The sequence below is a fragment of the Dermacentor albipictus genome, chromosome 6 (genome assembly GCF_038994185.2).
Source record: "Dermacentor albipictus isolate Rhodes 1998 colony chromosome 6, USDA_Dalb.pri_finalv2, whole genome shotgun sequence".
NCBI classification, from domain to species: Eukaryota; Metazoa; Arthropoda; class Arachnida; order Ixodida; family Ixodidae; genus Dermacentor; species Dermacentor albipictus.
The window spans coordinates 128,250,443-128,266,693 of NC_091826.1; the positions used below are offsets into that span (position 1 = coordinate 128,250,443).

Genomic DNA, 16,251 nt, shown 5'->3' on the forward strand with positions numbered 1-16,251 from the left:
TCTAATGTACATCTATGGCAATGGCATGTGAACCATGGACGTACTTTAGATGTCTGCGACAATAGCACCCTTTACAGTTTAAAATACGGTGTGATATAATCGGAAACAAATTTTGTGGACGAAAATAAGGTTTAATCGGTGTGAGAGTGTTTTATGTTTACTCGATCGTCAATTCAAGGCGGCGGACACTAGTTACGGATAGGCGTCTGTCGGATGAAAAAAAAAATATTTTGATTGATTCGAACGCCCATCCTGCTACCAGCCTCGTACGTGGGAGAGCCCCAGATAAGCTTTTTTGAGTGATGCTTCATGGAAATTGACAAAACGCGGTTTCGGCATCACGTCTGCCGAATTTCAGTTTTATCGTCACCGCGTCGTCACTAACGAAAAGCAAAAAGAGCCTGCTCCTTAAAGTGATTTTATAAAAGTGTCAAATGTACATGTAGAGGTACATCTTAAAAATGAGGTTTGCTACTTTAGAACATATTACAATAACTTCGTGGTTGTACAAGTTGGGACGCTGCGATTGTCATCGCCAGCACCGTTTGCCGCTTGGCACAATTCATTTTACAATGCAGCAGGCACCGTTTATAAAGTGGCAGCAGGGCCCTCGACTGTGGCGCCGCCGCTCAGCATAACGTGAACCACGGCGGCGCCACGATTCTGGGCACACTAGAAACGCTACCGGACTCGCTTGGCGACAGGTCCACATGTTGACATTGCGGTTTCCCAAGGCATCTACTTTCTACCTGGCCAACTCAAACGCGGTCGCCGTCACCGGTAAGGCTCATGCACCCTTCGACAGCAAGGAAGTTCTAGGCACTTTTCACATTGTGATTTCAACGCCGCCTTTATGAATTTATGAGGGTTAGCTGTCCGAAGTTTTAGCAAAGGGAGAATTTCGAAAAAGGCCGTCTAAATTCTACAAAAGCGAACAATGTGACGTACAGATCAGGTGAGCAAAATTGTTCTCCTTTCTCACCTTCCCTCAGCTAACGCATGCGCAGCAACCACGCAGCTCTCGGGGGCAATGTTCAGGTGCTCGGGCCAAACTTCATCGCGGCCTATTCAAATGCATATAAAGCGCAACCCTGGACCTATTTTAATAATAATAATAATAATAATAATAATAATAATAATAATAATAATAATAATAATAATAATAATAATAATAATAATAATTTTATTCATAAAAACAAGTGGTACAAAGTGCGAAGGCATTAGCAAAAACGTTACTAATAAGCATACAACTTTACTGGCCCTAATAACCAGAAGGTTTAATGAAATTTGTTGCATTTGAAAGAGAAAGTTAAATTCTAGTGACTGTTGGAAGCGGAATTCCGATTTAGAGCCTGAATTTTATTGAGTTTTTTTCAATAATTCGAGAGTTTGAAAATAATAGAAGCACGAAGTTTACAAACTAATAGCTCCGCATCAAGAATAAATATTGTGGTTCTGTAAACGGCATACACTAGATAACTCTAAGCGGACAAATTTGATGTGTCATTTTATATCTTACATGAATTTTTTATCCAAAAACAAGAAAGGGGCTGACAGATGGAATAGCACACTGTGGTATAACGCTTGTAAACAGGGATAAGGTGCCTCAGAAAGGCTAGCCAACGTTTCGATAGGAGGACCTATCTTCCTATCCTATCGAAACGTTGACCAGCCTTTCTGAGGCACCTTATCCCTGTTTACAAACTTTATACCACAATGAATTTTTTATGTTGTGTACAAGGCTTCTGCAAAAGTTGCATTTCCATATTATTGACTTTTTTTTTTAGATTCACGTGTAACATATCAATTTTGTCCGCTTTAGATGTGCTATTAGATGCAATTCAAAGAATTGTGATATCGTTTTTGATTGCCGAGTTACAGAGTTGTAAACTTAATTGATAGTTTCGTTTGCTGAAAATTTGAAATTTTTTGCTAAATTTTAATAAGAAATTGACGACCCAAATAAAAAATTCAAAACCATCAGACACTAGACTTTAAGCAATTTTTTTTAATGTAACAAACTTCGTCAAATTGATGCAAAGGTTGCCGAGAAAAATGAATTCTCCTCTTACGTGTATTTAGATAGGAGCATCCGAACTAAAGCTAACTAACGCTTCCTCTTAATAACAAAACCGAAAGCGAATACGGGTGTCGTTCCATCGCGATGAGCATCATGTCAGTTTACGCCGTTATTTCAGCGCACATGTGAACCATGCGATATGTTGCAGCTTTGATTAGGGCCGCTTCTCCGTATATTGTACATTTCACACGTTGCTGTAGTTTGTAGTAACAGCCTCTTTGCTATCACCTGTACGAAGTGACCTTTTGAACTTAGGAACAACATGGTGATAGAGAAGCTTGGAAGGGTTGTGTGCGGCATGTCGGGCGGCGTCGATAGCAGCGTTGCTGCCTACCTGCTGAAAAAGAAAGGTACGACCGTCTAAGTACCCTGCAATGCGTGACAGCATTTTATTTCTATATTTTCTTCACTGTTGCGGTGTGCACGTCATCAAAGATTACCTACTAGCCCAGTCTAACACATCGTTTCTTTTGCCACCCGCCGTGGTTGTTCAGTGGCTATGGTGTTGGGCTGCTGAGCACGAGGTCGCGGGATCGAATCCCGGCCACGGCGGCCGCATTTCGATGGGGGCGAAATGCGAAAACACTCTTGTACTTAGATTTAGGTGTATGTTAAAGAACCCCAGGTGGTCCAGATTTCCGGAGTCCTCACTGCGGCGTGCCTCATAATCAGAAAGTGGTTTTGGCACGTAAAACCCCATAATTCTTTTGTTTATTTTGCCATACGTGTCACCTCTGCATCCTTGTATTGCCTGGAGCGCAAGTATATCATGTTCACAAGAGGAATCGTGTTCCTTGTTCTTATTCCGCCCATTGCCTCCGTGCAGTCATACTGTCATCGAAAGACGCGAGTTCGTCAGTTAGTGGGTTGCATTGCAATATTTGGGGCAAGGGGTGACTGATTTTTTTTTTTTTAACTAGCTTGTGTCTCATTTTTCACCACTTCCTCCGTCACCTGTTTGACGGGGGCAGATAAAGTCACTTCTCTCTCTCTCACATTGGCTCGTGCTTGCTACGAAAGTCAGCGTTGTTTGTGTACGAACATTTCTGTTCACCGTTCGTTCCGTGCTGTATGGTGCTCGTACGGCGCACACCATGCCATCGTAACATGCACTTGTTTCAGCGATTCTTGCTACTTTGTGAGCAAATTTACTGATTTGCTCGTGGTGACAAAAATATATGCTGCTCGGGCCAGGTTATCCTTTGAGAAAGCTGAATAAAGTCGCAAGACAGATCATTTCTTCTACTACTCACCGCGTTTTGACATGCGTGGAATGTAAACATATAAGGAAGAATAATACTTTTGATGCTGAGAAGGTGGCTCCAGATACAACCACCAGTGACACCATCACCTCGTGACCAAATGTACCAGCAGAAACCAAGCCACAAACTCAGTGCGCTCATTTACCGCTCATGATATAGCTATTATTGGTCGCCAAATATGATGCAGCTATTCCTGCCAGGTTATTGAATTCATTTAATAAAGAGAGATAAAGCAGAATGGCATTACAAAACGGGTTGCCTTCATTGGAAGTCTTCCTCAGTGCTTGTTGATATGCATGTGATGTATGCATATGTATGTATGCATGCGGGATTCTTGCCTTGTGACCAATTACTCATCGAATCTAAGCCACACACCCTCTGTGCTGTTTATTCATTTCACTTATGCACTGTGTCATTGTGGCTTCCACCTGACCTCAGAACCGACAGCATGCAAAGTTGAGTAAAGCAGCAGTGTTTTTTTCTGACTAAAGCATGCTCTGACTACTTATGAGAGCAACAATAATGTGGATGAACAACTACTGTACTAAATCAATGTGTGAAAATTGAAAATTGTAATTATTTTTTTCATACAACAAAAGCAGGAGAGCACTGCACACTGAAAGCTGCAAAACTGCAGTTTGAATCCATCAATATTGTTATGGGTGTAAGGTGGGCTTATTTGAAGAGGCTAGACCAGGAAGTGCCAGGTGATGTAGGAGATTGTTCTCTCTGCTACAAGTATATACATCTGGGCAAAATGGTATGAGTGCACTCTTGAAAAATGTGCGTGCAGTAGAAGCATTGAATTGCAAATGATTTACTGAAAAGAAATGTAAAAACATGCCAGCTTATATATATTGTGTTACGTTTCCTTTTGGTAATTTAGTTACAACTCTGTGCTTGTTCTTGTTGGCCTTCCTTTACTTATCCCATCCTGAACTGTGCAGCTTTCGAGACTGCTTCTCTCAAATTGTTCCTGCCATTGCTTCATCAGCCTTCACGTACTGTGGCATTGCACCTTTCGATATGAGCAGTGGAACAGCTTATGGCAGTCTATAAGCTTGATCTTTATCTTGGATGAGTGTCTGCCAATGGCAGTGAGGCATACCATACTGTAATTAATTAGGAGGCATGCTATAATAAGCTAGGAGTCAGTTGGGCTGTTAGCTAAACAGCTTAAAGCTGGCTACGTGCATGGCCTCGGTTTTGGATGAGTGTTTGCCACTTGTAGTGAGATATGTTATGCTGTAATTTACTTCACTAAGATGATCAACGACAATGACTGGGCTGACAGAGCCTGCGAGCAGCACTTGACACAGTCCACATTTGCTCATGCGAGTCCAGAACCACACTAGGTCACCAAGAGTGTAAGTGATGTGTCACTGTTAATTATATAGCGAGTTTTATGCTGATCTTCTGAAGCAATCGTAGGTGAGGGAAGAAGGCACTGAGCAAATCCTCCTCCACAGAATTTCTGTGATTGAAGGGTTGTCATGAGTGCAAAAACTGCCTGATGTATACCGTGGTGAGTTTTTGTAATGAAGGAAAATGGCTTTGAGCCAGTGGTCTCATGTTACACGGTGTTGTGCGTTGTAGGGATTGCCAAGATCCCATTGATTGTCACAACAATCTGTGAGTGACAATCTCTACATGACTCTACAGCCATGACGGAGATAAACTGGTCACATGGTGCTCTGTGCACTTTCGTGCCTACATCTTCAACGCTTAAGTCGAAGGAGCTCGCAATCATGGGGAAGTCTGCTTCATGCCAGTGTGGCGCGCATGTGTGCCGTGTGTCCCAGCAAGGCCAAGGCACCGTCCAGTGCTCAAGGATGATTGCTTTTATCGCCAAGTTTGTAAAGACTTATTTCTTATGCCATGTAGTTCGTCTTGTTACAAAGTTTGAATTATTATATGACATTCATTTTGTTTCTCTGGTGGCTCCTGCTAGTGCCTTTTCTTGTTGAGGAATGCTTGCAAATGCAACCAAGAAATCAAGTTGCTTCGATGTGTAGATCACAAGTGGCAATACTTCATCCCAGTTGTGGCCCACACTAACATATATTGAGGTGAAATTGACAAATGTTCTGTTTGTGTGCTGTTGAGGTGTTGAGTGTCGAAGGTGCACAAGCAGAAATAATTTTCCACATCATCAGCAGCGAGTTGGCGACCACAATTGCTTATGGTGAAATATAGTAGAGGATGCAGCGTGAACTGTGATACATGCACTGCAGTTGTGGAGGGCAGGGCTGCTGTTTCGTGGGGATAAGGCGGGTAATCATGCTGGGACATGGCTTGTACGCTATGCACAAACCTGAACTACCATGATTGTGAGATGACTGTTATTGCCTTGCAGGGTATGATGTCATTGGCGTCTTCATGCGCAACTGGGACAGCCGAGATGCTGGTGAACGTTGTGTCCTTGATGAGGAGGAGAGCGATGCACAGTTTGTGTGTGACCACCTTGAAATACCAATGAAGACGGTGGACTTTGTCAAGCCTTACTGGCACAGCGTGTTCACGTGAGCACTTCTATTTGTTGTTCTATATGTGGAGATGTCTCTTCTTACGACTGGGTAACTTGAGACACTATAGTTGTAGTGGTCACCACAAGACAGTGGCTGAAGATGAAGAGAAGTGTGGTGGTGCAGAACATGCACACAAGCAACATTGCCAAGATGTTTAGTAAAAAAAAATAAACATTTAATTCCAATTCTCAGTTCTAGCCTCTGCCTCACGTCACTGTAGCTACTGTGGTGACTTTGTTGAACATGCCAACATTAACCTGGGCTGATGGACGACGACATGTGTGCTACGATTTATACAAATTCCACTGTTGTGTTGGCCCGTTGCGCTAAATGATGTGCACAGTGAGTCAAAACAGAATGCAAGCCTGCAGCTTCTTAGCCATCCATCTCAATATGCTGTGGACGTTCTCACAATCCAGACCCGGCACCTTGGAATGAGTTTCCTAAAATTTAACATTCTCAAACTCCAAAAGTGCTGACACTTGGCCTATTTTTGTACAGTGCTCGCTCTTCAGAGAAGCTGCGCTACACTTGACGATAAAAAATACTTCATGTATGAAATTATTGAAATCATGACTGTTTAAATGTTTAACATTTTCTAATGAAGCCAATGAATCTGTGCAAAAGTGCACTAACAGGGTGTCTACCAACCGGGAAAGCAGGGAAAACCTGGAATTCTCAGGGATTTTGAGTAGTCTGGAAAAACTGAGGGAAAACTCCGGGAATTTGTGCCTCTATCCGGGAAAATTAGTTGTAATTTTATTGAAAGGGTCAAAAGTTGCGGTAATGCTGGCTCGAGTAACAGACAGGAATCGTAATGAATCGTCTTTGATGCCCTGTTGTCGGCTGGAGGAGTTGCCAGTGTACAGTCAACGACTGACTTTCCGGATTCTCGATAATTTGGACGGCTTCGTGGCACCACGACGTACACCATAGAGTCGTTGTATCAGAATGTCTGAAATCTCGGATGCAAGAACTCTTTGCCGTTCGATTTTCGGGACGTTGTGCCATGACCGTAGGTCCGAAACGGCATTAATCAAAGCCACCATCGCTGCCGTTTTTATTACCTCACCGCCTCAAACTGGCGCTCTCGCACGCAAATCCACTGGCAGCCATAGCCACCACTTCGGCAATGCTAGGCCTAGCTGCTTCAATGTTCGCTATGAAGCTTACTGCCAATGGGTGCCGTGTTCTTTATTGAAAGAATTCGCCTCTGTCAGCGATCGCACGGACTCCGCCTTTGTAGTCCTCGCGATTGGCTTATAAGCTTGGAAAGCATGTAGCGTTGCATAATGCCAGTTCCCGAAAGTCAGCTTCCTCTCTGTGCAGAACTGTTACTTGAAGCATACGCAAAAGTATTGCAGTGAAGCATAACAAGCATAGGCAGGGGCTATGCCACGGGACACGATATGTATTCCTTAATTATACACGCATGCACATTTCCTGACACAATACGAGCACAGATATGCTTAATACGTGTACCGACAGGCCTTCAGAGCGTTTTCGAATGTGCCTGTGGCGGTTTGAGCCCTTAAGGGCAGTAAATGATATGCATTTTTTTTCCAACTGGCCGATTTTTCGGACGTTTTCGCGGCCCCTAGGGAGTTCGAAAAATCGGTCGTGGACTGTGCAACTTACCAAGAAGGTGCTTCAAATGGTCTGTGGGGCGAACGAGTGGCGGAAGGAGGACAAGAACAGAAAGGACCTACGCACTGAGGAATCAACGGGAAAGGAAGCGTGCTGCCGCCGTTTTGGAGTAGCTTGAGCTCAAAAAGCAGTGTTGGCCGATGCCGAGATGCAGGTGTATCTCATCCAAACTGAAATAAACTTTTTAAACCAGTGAAACACAACACTCAGGCGTCATGCGCGGCCTGAGAGTATGTCGGGACAATTGAGGTTGACTTGCGAGCTGTTGAGAGAGAATTTCAATTGTGACAAAGTTTGGGCCTCATACCACTGAGCTTGCTATCACTTGATAGAAATAGCTCATATTTGAAAATACTTGCTTCTGTATGCATCTCCTTTTTATTCGTAATTGAGAATGTCCGACTCTATATGCATACTAGAGAGTGACAGCATCGGGTGATATGGTTTCAGCCCTTCTTGAAATAAAACCTAGTTCTGGATCACTCGGGGAATTTTGCAAAGGCACTCAGGGAAAACCTGGAAAACTCAGGGAATTTGGAAATGTCAACTTAGTAGACACCCTGACTAAGTTTGCACTTCTTTCCATTGAATAGGAAAACTTCAGTTAACCATGGACAATATGTCACTACTTGTTGCTGTGGTAGTTAGAATAGGGCGTAAAACAATATGAAATAAGAATGCTCTTTCCTGTCCTGCTGTCACCTCGTATTGTTTTGTGTGGTACTGCACTTTAACATGAATGCGAGATCTTTCGAAAAGAATAAAAGGTTGTTCCCTGAAAAGATGGGCCCCTCCAGAGAGTCTACCAGTAGGTTAACAGTGGGAAAGTCATGCTACTACACTGTGAAACTGACACTGAGTGGTGCTTTTGTGTTGAAAAGCAGTGTCTTCCTTTTTTATAATGAGCAGGATACATGTGTAGGGTGTGCTTGGGCTTGCATATGTATGTTTTCCTAGGCACTTACAAAATCTTTTCCGGCTTGCAAAACATTTTTCCTGGCACACTTCACATATAGTATTACAAAAGTTTGGAGCACAGGCCCAGTCAGCAGTATCATAAGGTCTATGTTGCAGGTATTGAACATCAGTAATTTCGTATTATGACTTCTGATTTTCTGGTGTTGTCTTATCCTGTAGAACTGTAAACGCTGCGTCAAAAAGGACTAAACTGCTGGGGGCCTGGAAAAAAAAATGTTCCTGGTGCAATCTTTTTTGTCAGAAAGTGAAAGGGATTGCAGATAGCAGTGTTAAATGCAAATTAGCATTCCCTTTCATGTAGGTGCACTGTTTATGGTCAACCTACTGCAAAGCTATCTACAATAAGTCTTGAGTCATTCTTGGCTGAAGGTAAAGCTTTGCAGTGACTGCTCTTATAACAAAGATGCTTATGGTTGCGGGCCCATTTAACCCACCTTGAAGTTGTTGCTGGCTAGTTTTTTCTGTGTACACTTGTCTCCAGCATAAAAAAGAATGTCATATTCAGAATCTGAGCTGCAGTTCTGCTTAGCAGGTCTGGTTTTAATCTAAACTTGCTGGCACCTGTTAAGTGGCTCTCTGTGCAGGGCTGTCTTCTTTCATTGCCAAGCAGTGGTGGTCCTGGAAGCAAATTTGGTGTGTCAGTCCACTGTGTGTGTGCAACTGGCCCATTCATTCTTTCTCAGCACCATGCTTGATGAATACCAGAAGGGGTGGACGCCTAACCCGGACGTGCTGTGCAACCGAGCCATCAAATTCGGTGTCTTTCATGAGTATGCCACTCAGAGGCTGGGCGCTGACATGGTTGCGACTGGCCACTATGCCCGTTTACAGCCACTGCCTGATGGGCGTGAGTGCTTCTCCTTCACCTTGCTTTTGTCTCATGCTAATCAGGATCTCTTTGTTTACCTTGCCAGATACCAGTGACCTTTCTCCTTTATCTTTCTCAATATTTTTTCTGATAAATTTTGTTATTTTAACTAGAACTTCCCATAAATGTGGGCATAGAGATCAAAACTGTCCACCACATAAGTGTAACATTGAAAATATTCGCACCTGTGCTTGTTATGTAAATTTTACGTAGGCTCTTACTTAGGCTTACGTAATCTGATACGAGGTAATGCAGGAGTGGAATGCTGCTTGCAGACGTTAGTCAAGACAGTAGGAGGGGGGCCTCTGCTATTGGGAAAGTAGCTTGCCTGTTAGCAGCGCATACTATATGTACTTTATCTTAACGCAGCTTTGACTAAAATGTTCACCCAGTTTTTATGACCAGAAATGAAAAATGCAGCGCCCTTGATTGTTCACTCACAAATTTTTCTTAGTAAGAGAGAGGGAGATTAAACAATTTACTTCTTGGTAATTGCCTTCTTCCACTTGAACGATGTATTCCATCTGAGCAACAGCAAACCAGATATCACTTTGTCGCTCTAGGGTCCTTATCACTGTCAAGACATTGAAGCATCTCATCGTCATTGCCATCTATGGAATTTGATACTGTGTTTCTAAAATGCCTTGCAGACCGTGGCAACCTATAACAAACTTATTGAGTTACCGCTGTGCCCACAGCTGCAGCAACATGTGGATTGATTGGATTACAGAAATTTTAATGCCAATGACAACAGATTGTCACTGCTGTAGTTTTGGTTTTGTACTTGAATCAAACGAGTTTGTCGTCTTTTAGTACTTTATTTTTTAGTGTGCATTGGAATCGTGTAAGTACAGTGCAGTAGAACCTCTTCATTGAATTAAAGCATCTTTGCTTCGCTGAAGCGGCTGCTTGCATGTTCTATTAACAATAAGTGAGTGTGTACGTCTTCTCATAGCCTTTGAACATTTCATCATCTCTCGAAATCTTACGCTTACTTTGAATGTATATTGAATCACTTTCAGTAATCCCTAGTATGCTTGTGCCATTCTTCTGAGCTGCATCCGAGCCATGGCAGTGGCAGCTTGTTGAAAGAGACATCATTTGTAGAAATATCAAAGCACGCTTTGGAGGTACACATATGAATGCACTTTCTAGAGCTTTAGTCAAAGTACTCTTGCCCAGAATTCTACACCTGTGCGTCTAAGTCACATGCCAGCACATTTTATGCAGCGGTTCATCTCTCTTTCTTGGATTCTGACGTTCTGTACCTCAACACAGGCATCTTTACAGCAGGGGCTTCTGCAGTATTGTTGGTTGTAAAACACAATAAGGCAGTAAAACTACAAAAAGCAATTTAATATACAGACTCCTTAGGTGTTTCAAAAGCTTTAATATCTCTGCAAAGACACAAAAATCCTGTAGTTGTCTTTGATTCACTCGTATGGACTACAGTCGCCGACCGTTTATTCGGACCTCACGGGGACTGCGGAAAGGTCCAAATAAACAGGTGTCCGAAAAAGCAGATCAAGAAAAAAAAAATGAAATCCTTTATTTGCATGCACTTGTTCGGGCTCGGCCATAGGCTTGAAGAAATCTTGAATGCGCTGTTGCACGCTGTCCGTTTACGCGCAATCAGATAAGCCTGAATCTCAGAGAGGGTCGTACGGTCACGATAGGCGGCTGAAAGCACAGTCACTGCTTGTACACGATCCACATGCGACGGCAGCGTAGCACATGGTGCGTCATCATCCGGCAGTGCAGCAGAAACCTGACGAATGATCTCGCCGTGGTCGAGTTCTGCGCATGTCATTTCAGCAGTGTCAGCACCTGTGAGACCGTCAAATGAGACGGTGTCTGGAATCGCAATGCAACCACTGCGCATGTCTCGGCAGAACATTTTCCGCGTCGGTAGGGAGCACATCGAAAGGCGACAAATCCTAGCCCTCCCGGCACCCGCTTGCCAGCATTCCCCAGCGCGGTCTGCGCGGGCACTGTTGGTGCCATTAGACACTTGACACGATGTTTCCATATGCCACGTGTCACCACCACAACCTCGACACAGCACACAAAGCAAACATCACCACGCCATCTCGCCGATACCACTCACACTAACGAAAAACGAGGCCTACTTGCAGCGTCGTGCACGAAGAAACAAACAAATCAGCTGCTGGATTGTCTTGACATGGCTTACTAAGCTAAGACCAGAACTGCTGTAGCCACAAACCAGGCAGAAACGATGATGAGTGAGGATTTGCAGTAGTGCCACTTCATGGGGCAGCAAGGAGGCTCCGTTCAAAACAACAATGGTGTTCGGCAAGTTGAACCATGCACCGGTCAGAGTCACTGCATGGTGCTTTCGATTGAGTTGGCTCAAGGAGTGTCCGAAAAATCAGACGAGAGGTTGCAAGGTGTCCAAACTTTCGGCAGTTGTTATACATTATGGTCTATGGGGAGAATGGCGGTGGAGCAAAGCAGACCGAATAATCGAGCATGTCCGAAAAATCAGTCAGCGACTGTAAATATGTTTGAATAATCGAGCAGATGCAGAAATCATTAGGCAACATTAAACAAATTCCTGTTTGTCTTCTCTATGAGCTAAGTGATACAGCTTGCTCAAGAAAACTGCAGCGGTTAATTGTATACATGTTTTAAGACGTAGAATGCTATTATGCATACTATCGAACCCACTTGTAGCATCATTTGCTTTAACAATATTTATTTATTTATTTATTTATTTATTTATTTAAGATACTTTCTAGGCCCAAAGGCATTACAGAAACACACATATATATCAGTTATAACAATGAGAGGCTGCTGCACCGTCAACTTTTGTATGTTTTCTGTAGTGAAATAACGCACTTACTACCATGCTCCCATGCCGCATTATTAGTTATAATGATGAAGCCTGGCTACTGGATGTGCATGCCGAAAGGTAATGAAGTGCGAAATTCTTCAAAAGAAAAAAGAGAAATTTCAGCTGCTGCACAAAGGCCCGCCGCCCCAACAGCCGCCACACACTCATTTTCTAGCCTTCTCCGCATTGCCAGCCTTGCACCCCTCCCTCCCGTTGCCCTTCCATTCCTCCAAACACGAGTGGGCTGTGCCCATAGTTCTATGCCACACCGCCCTCTAAAACATGAATGGACCGCACCAGCTGCCCTGCTCCCAAATTGCTTGCTGGTCCCTCATTCTGCGCAGTTTTGCCAATGGATTAAGCTGCTTGTGCTCATTTTTGTTGGTTACGTTGAAGTCATTTCTGGCGTGTGGTCTCAGCCTCGTTTGACTCTCTGCTGAAACAGAAGATGGGTGATCTGTACCCTGATCATTTGCAGTGCATGACATTGCCAGTGAAAAGAAAGCGCACTATTATAGATTTGGGAACTAAGTTCGTCTAACCGATGAGGTGATAGTGGCGAACGTGCTTATGTTGGATAGCGACTGTGACGACGGCAGGAGTGACGCTTTAGGGCAGGCTGCCTCAAAATTGTCCTTACAGGAGGCCCGCAGATGGTTCAGTCCCTCTGGGGCTTCATTTTCGCGAGGAACCTTCTGCTGCACTACGTGGAACACCTGGATGCCTTGTAGAAGGATGTCGGCAAGCTTCGTGTAAAGCATGCGATGTCGATGGACATGGGGTTTTCTCATGCAAGCCTGTACGAAGTATGTGGGTGGCGAGATGCTTGTAGCAATTTTGCCCTAGCTTTTCTTTTGGATTTCTCAAAGTGACAACATGCCGCAGCAACCTTCTCGCATGTTTAAAAGGCCCTTTTTGGGGCCACCAAAGCGATGCCTTGGGGGAGCTCGCATATTGCTTGCCACTTGTGACCCCTCTTTTCAGTTGTTATAGCAGTGCCATTCTTCAAAGCCGACAGCCGCGGCTAGTTACAGGTGATCGGATCACAGAAAAAGCAGGGCTAAACATTTAAACGAGCGAGCATAATCAGCAGCAGGATGGAGGAAGGTGGTGGGGAGGTGCACTGGCCTCCCCGCCATTATAGTTTTTTCACAACAGCTCTGCCATCCCCCTATTTCGATTTTTTTCAAGCAGCACGGTTATAACAAGGGAATTTTCATGGCACTTGAATACTGTTATAAGTGGCTTCGACATTACCGTTGTCTTAACATGTAGGTGTTCGCAAAATAAAAACATCGAAATTAAAATAACTATAGATAAAGGAGTTCACACGGTAATCGTACAAACATACACAGAGCGGCATTTCCCTGTCCGCTGTTTTCTGGATGCAGGCAGTTTCCCCTTATTAGAACACATATACACCCACGAAATGTGACACAATAGCAAGCAGCTGGCACAACTGGTAGCTCATCGGCCAGTGCTGTTGGGCCGGCTGCCCGGTTGTAGCAGCCGATGTCACAAACATCTGGTACAGTTTGCTTTTTCATACACAACAGTTGTCTGTACAGTACAACCTCGAACACACGTGTTGAAAAAAATTGTGAGAAAAGCGTACTAACCAGGGAACCGTATGATCCGAAGTAGCTAAAGAAAGTTTGACTGACTCAACTAGTATTGACATCTACATAACGTGAAGTGTCATGTGGATCATTGCAGCACGAGACACCGATGCACGTCGAGCTGGTGATGCTCCTTTGGCCCGAGAAGCATTTTGTTCTCCTATTGCGTGGTGTTTTAAGAGGGCTATGGGAAACCGAAACTAAAGATTCCGTCGAAACGTGATGCCCACATCGCGCTGCCTGCAGCAGGCAATGGCAGCGTGTTTGAATTATTGCCTACTAAAGATATGCAGTGCACTACCAATGGCACTACGCACCACGTGCTGTGATGCTTATTGCAATAGGTTTGGCAGCGATAGCGGTGAATACGGCATGTAACGACCCAGGCTGAGATTTGCTGGTATGTGCGTACCGGAATAAGAAGGTGTGTGCAGCGTCGTTTTCACGTGAGATGGCCGGGTATATGCTGTTCTTGATTGCGCACACTTCGCACCTTTTCTTGTTCACATGGGATCTAGTGACCGGAAAACGTATCATACGATCGCAGTGTGGCGACATACTGAACGTTGTTGCCGAAAAATCATGTTTTCTAGGAACGTATGAATCGGTAAAAGATGAGTGTAACTCTATTGGCTCATCTTTTGTGTTCTGGATTCGAACGCTGGTGTTGGGAAAACATACGTAACGGGAAGATATCAGCGAGGTTCTACTGTAGTATAAACTTATGTCTTAACCTTATCTTTTGCTACAAGCGATGACCACTGTCAGATTTGTAACAAGCATGAGAGCTGTGATATGAGGAAAGTTCAACTTGGAGCCCACGTCTGGCCATCACTGCACAGCATGCAAGACGGCTTGGCTGTGTCATGCGCCTTGCAGTTTGCATGCTGCGAATAACAGCATATCTTCTTTCTTGCACTATTTGATGCAATAAGGAATAAAGTGTTCTCAAAACAGTCATTTTGCGCTCGCCATGGCGGTTACTTTTGAAGTGCCGTGTATGCAACAACTTCGCCTCGAAGGTGGTTAGGCCTAGCAGCACCCGTAGCACTGAGCCACAGTGGTGGGCCACTTGTGTAATCAACATGAAAACTCTCCGCTGACGAGGAATTGTGCAGCACGCTGTTGTGGTAAGCTTGCGGCTAGTGTATTCGTTCCTTAAACAGAAAAATTGACTCACCATCCTGGCATTGCGAAAGTGGATGTCGAGCGAAGCTGTTGCAAAACCACAGCTACAACTGCTTGCCTATGCAATGTTTAATTTATGGTTTGGATGCTTGTTTTGAGCTTGTTCCTAATTGAAATGTACGCTATTCTGTGTGTTGTATGGGTGACTTCAGTTAATGCATGCACTGTTTGCTTCACTTTGCTGAGCGCTTGTAGCCTCTGCCTTATGGGAGTACGAGCCATTGCATTTTAACACAATGGCATTAAGCACCCCGTGTCACAGAAAATCCTGCATTGGCAGAGTTGACCGTGAGCGTAAATTGCCGTATATATTGTTACGGAAGGATAAAATAAGAGGAAGGAAGAAGAAGAAGATCGTGAGATGCTGGCTGCTGCATGTTGTTGCTGGGCAGCCATTTTTAACTACACTGACTCTGCTTGTGTATATATTGTATATACAGTCTTTCTATACTCCCAACATCCCTGTAACAATATTTAGGTATACGTACATTCGACATCTTATTATATGACATGTGGTATATGCTGGTTATGCGGCCACATCATTCTATCACTAAAGTTGCACAGACATTCTTACATTCTTGACAAAAGGATTCCTTAGAATTTGGGAATGACAGCTCACAAATGTCATGAAACAAGACACTGACAGTACATGTCTTTTATGTTAAATCCTACCTGACTTAATTATTAAAAGTGCGAAAAAATAACAGAAACCTGAAAATGATGCAACTTTTTGGCATGGCTGTGGGAGGGGGGGGGGGGGCACTACCTCCCCGATCAGCCCCTACAAGAGGCTGCATTTCTACCAGAAAGTTTGCCTTCGTGCATAGTGTTTGTCGCCAGCGTTTCGTGGTAAACATTATGCTTACATAAGCTGCAGTAGCCGGGAAGCGTGAGAAGCAGTCAGGGCTTTTTGAATGCTATGCATTCTGCTCATAAAAGCGAAGCCTAAGTGTCCTCAAAGTTTTTTTCGTTTGCTTGGGGGGTACAAGCCATTGCTGATGATGATAGAAGCTTGTTTTGAGCTTTTTCTTTATTGAAACCTGCACTGCTCTGTACGTTGTATGCATGATTCTAATTAATGTGTGCACTGTTTGCTTAACTTTGCTGAGTGCTTGTAACCTCTTCATTACGAGTGGGATGAGACATTGCTGATGATGATAATTACGGCTCATCGACTGACACGAAAAATGCCGACCACCGAAAAGTCAACAGCTTCGCTCTAAAAGT

General features: G+C 43.9%; 1 protein-coding gene across 2 annotated transcripts in view; it reads left to right on the forward strand.

Moving 5' to 3' along the window:
* Positions 1 to 616: 616 nt before the first annotated feature.
* Positions 617 to 16,251, forward strand: part of LOC135899441 (mitochondrial tRNA-specific 2-thiouridylase 1) — a 148,841-nt gene continuing 133,206 nt past the window's right edge. Inside the window, exons 1-3 of one of the 2 annotated variants that reach the window (XM_065428693.2) lie at positions 617 to 780; positions 5,699 to 5,864; positions 9,179 to 9,342. In XM_065428693.2, the coding sequence (XP_065284765.1) occupies positions 711 to 780; positions 5,699 to 5,864; positions 9,179 to 9,342 (400 nt within the window). In that variant the 5' untranslated portion in view covers positions 617 to 710. Of the gene's footprint in view, positions 781 to 2,180; positions 2,431 to 5,698; positions 5,865 to 9,178; positions 9,343 to 16,251 lie in introns of those variants that run through there. The other variant, XM_065428692.2, reaches the window with a different exon arrangement.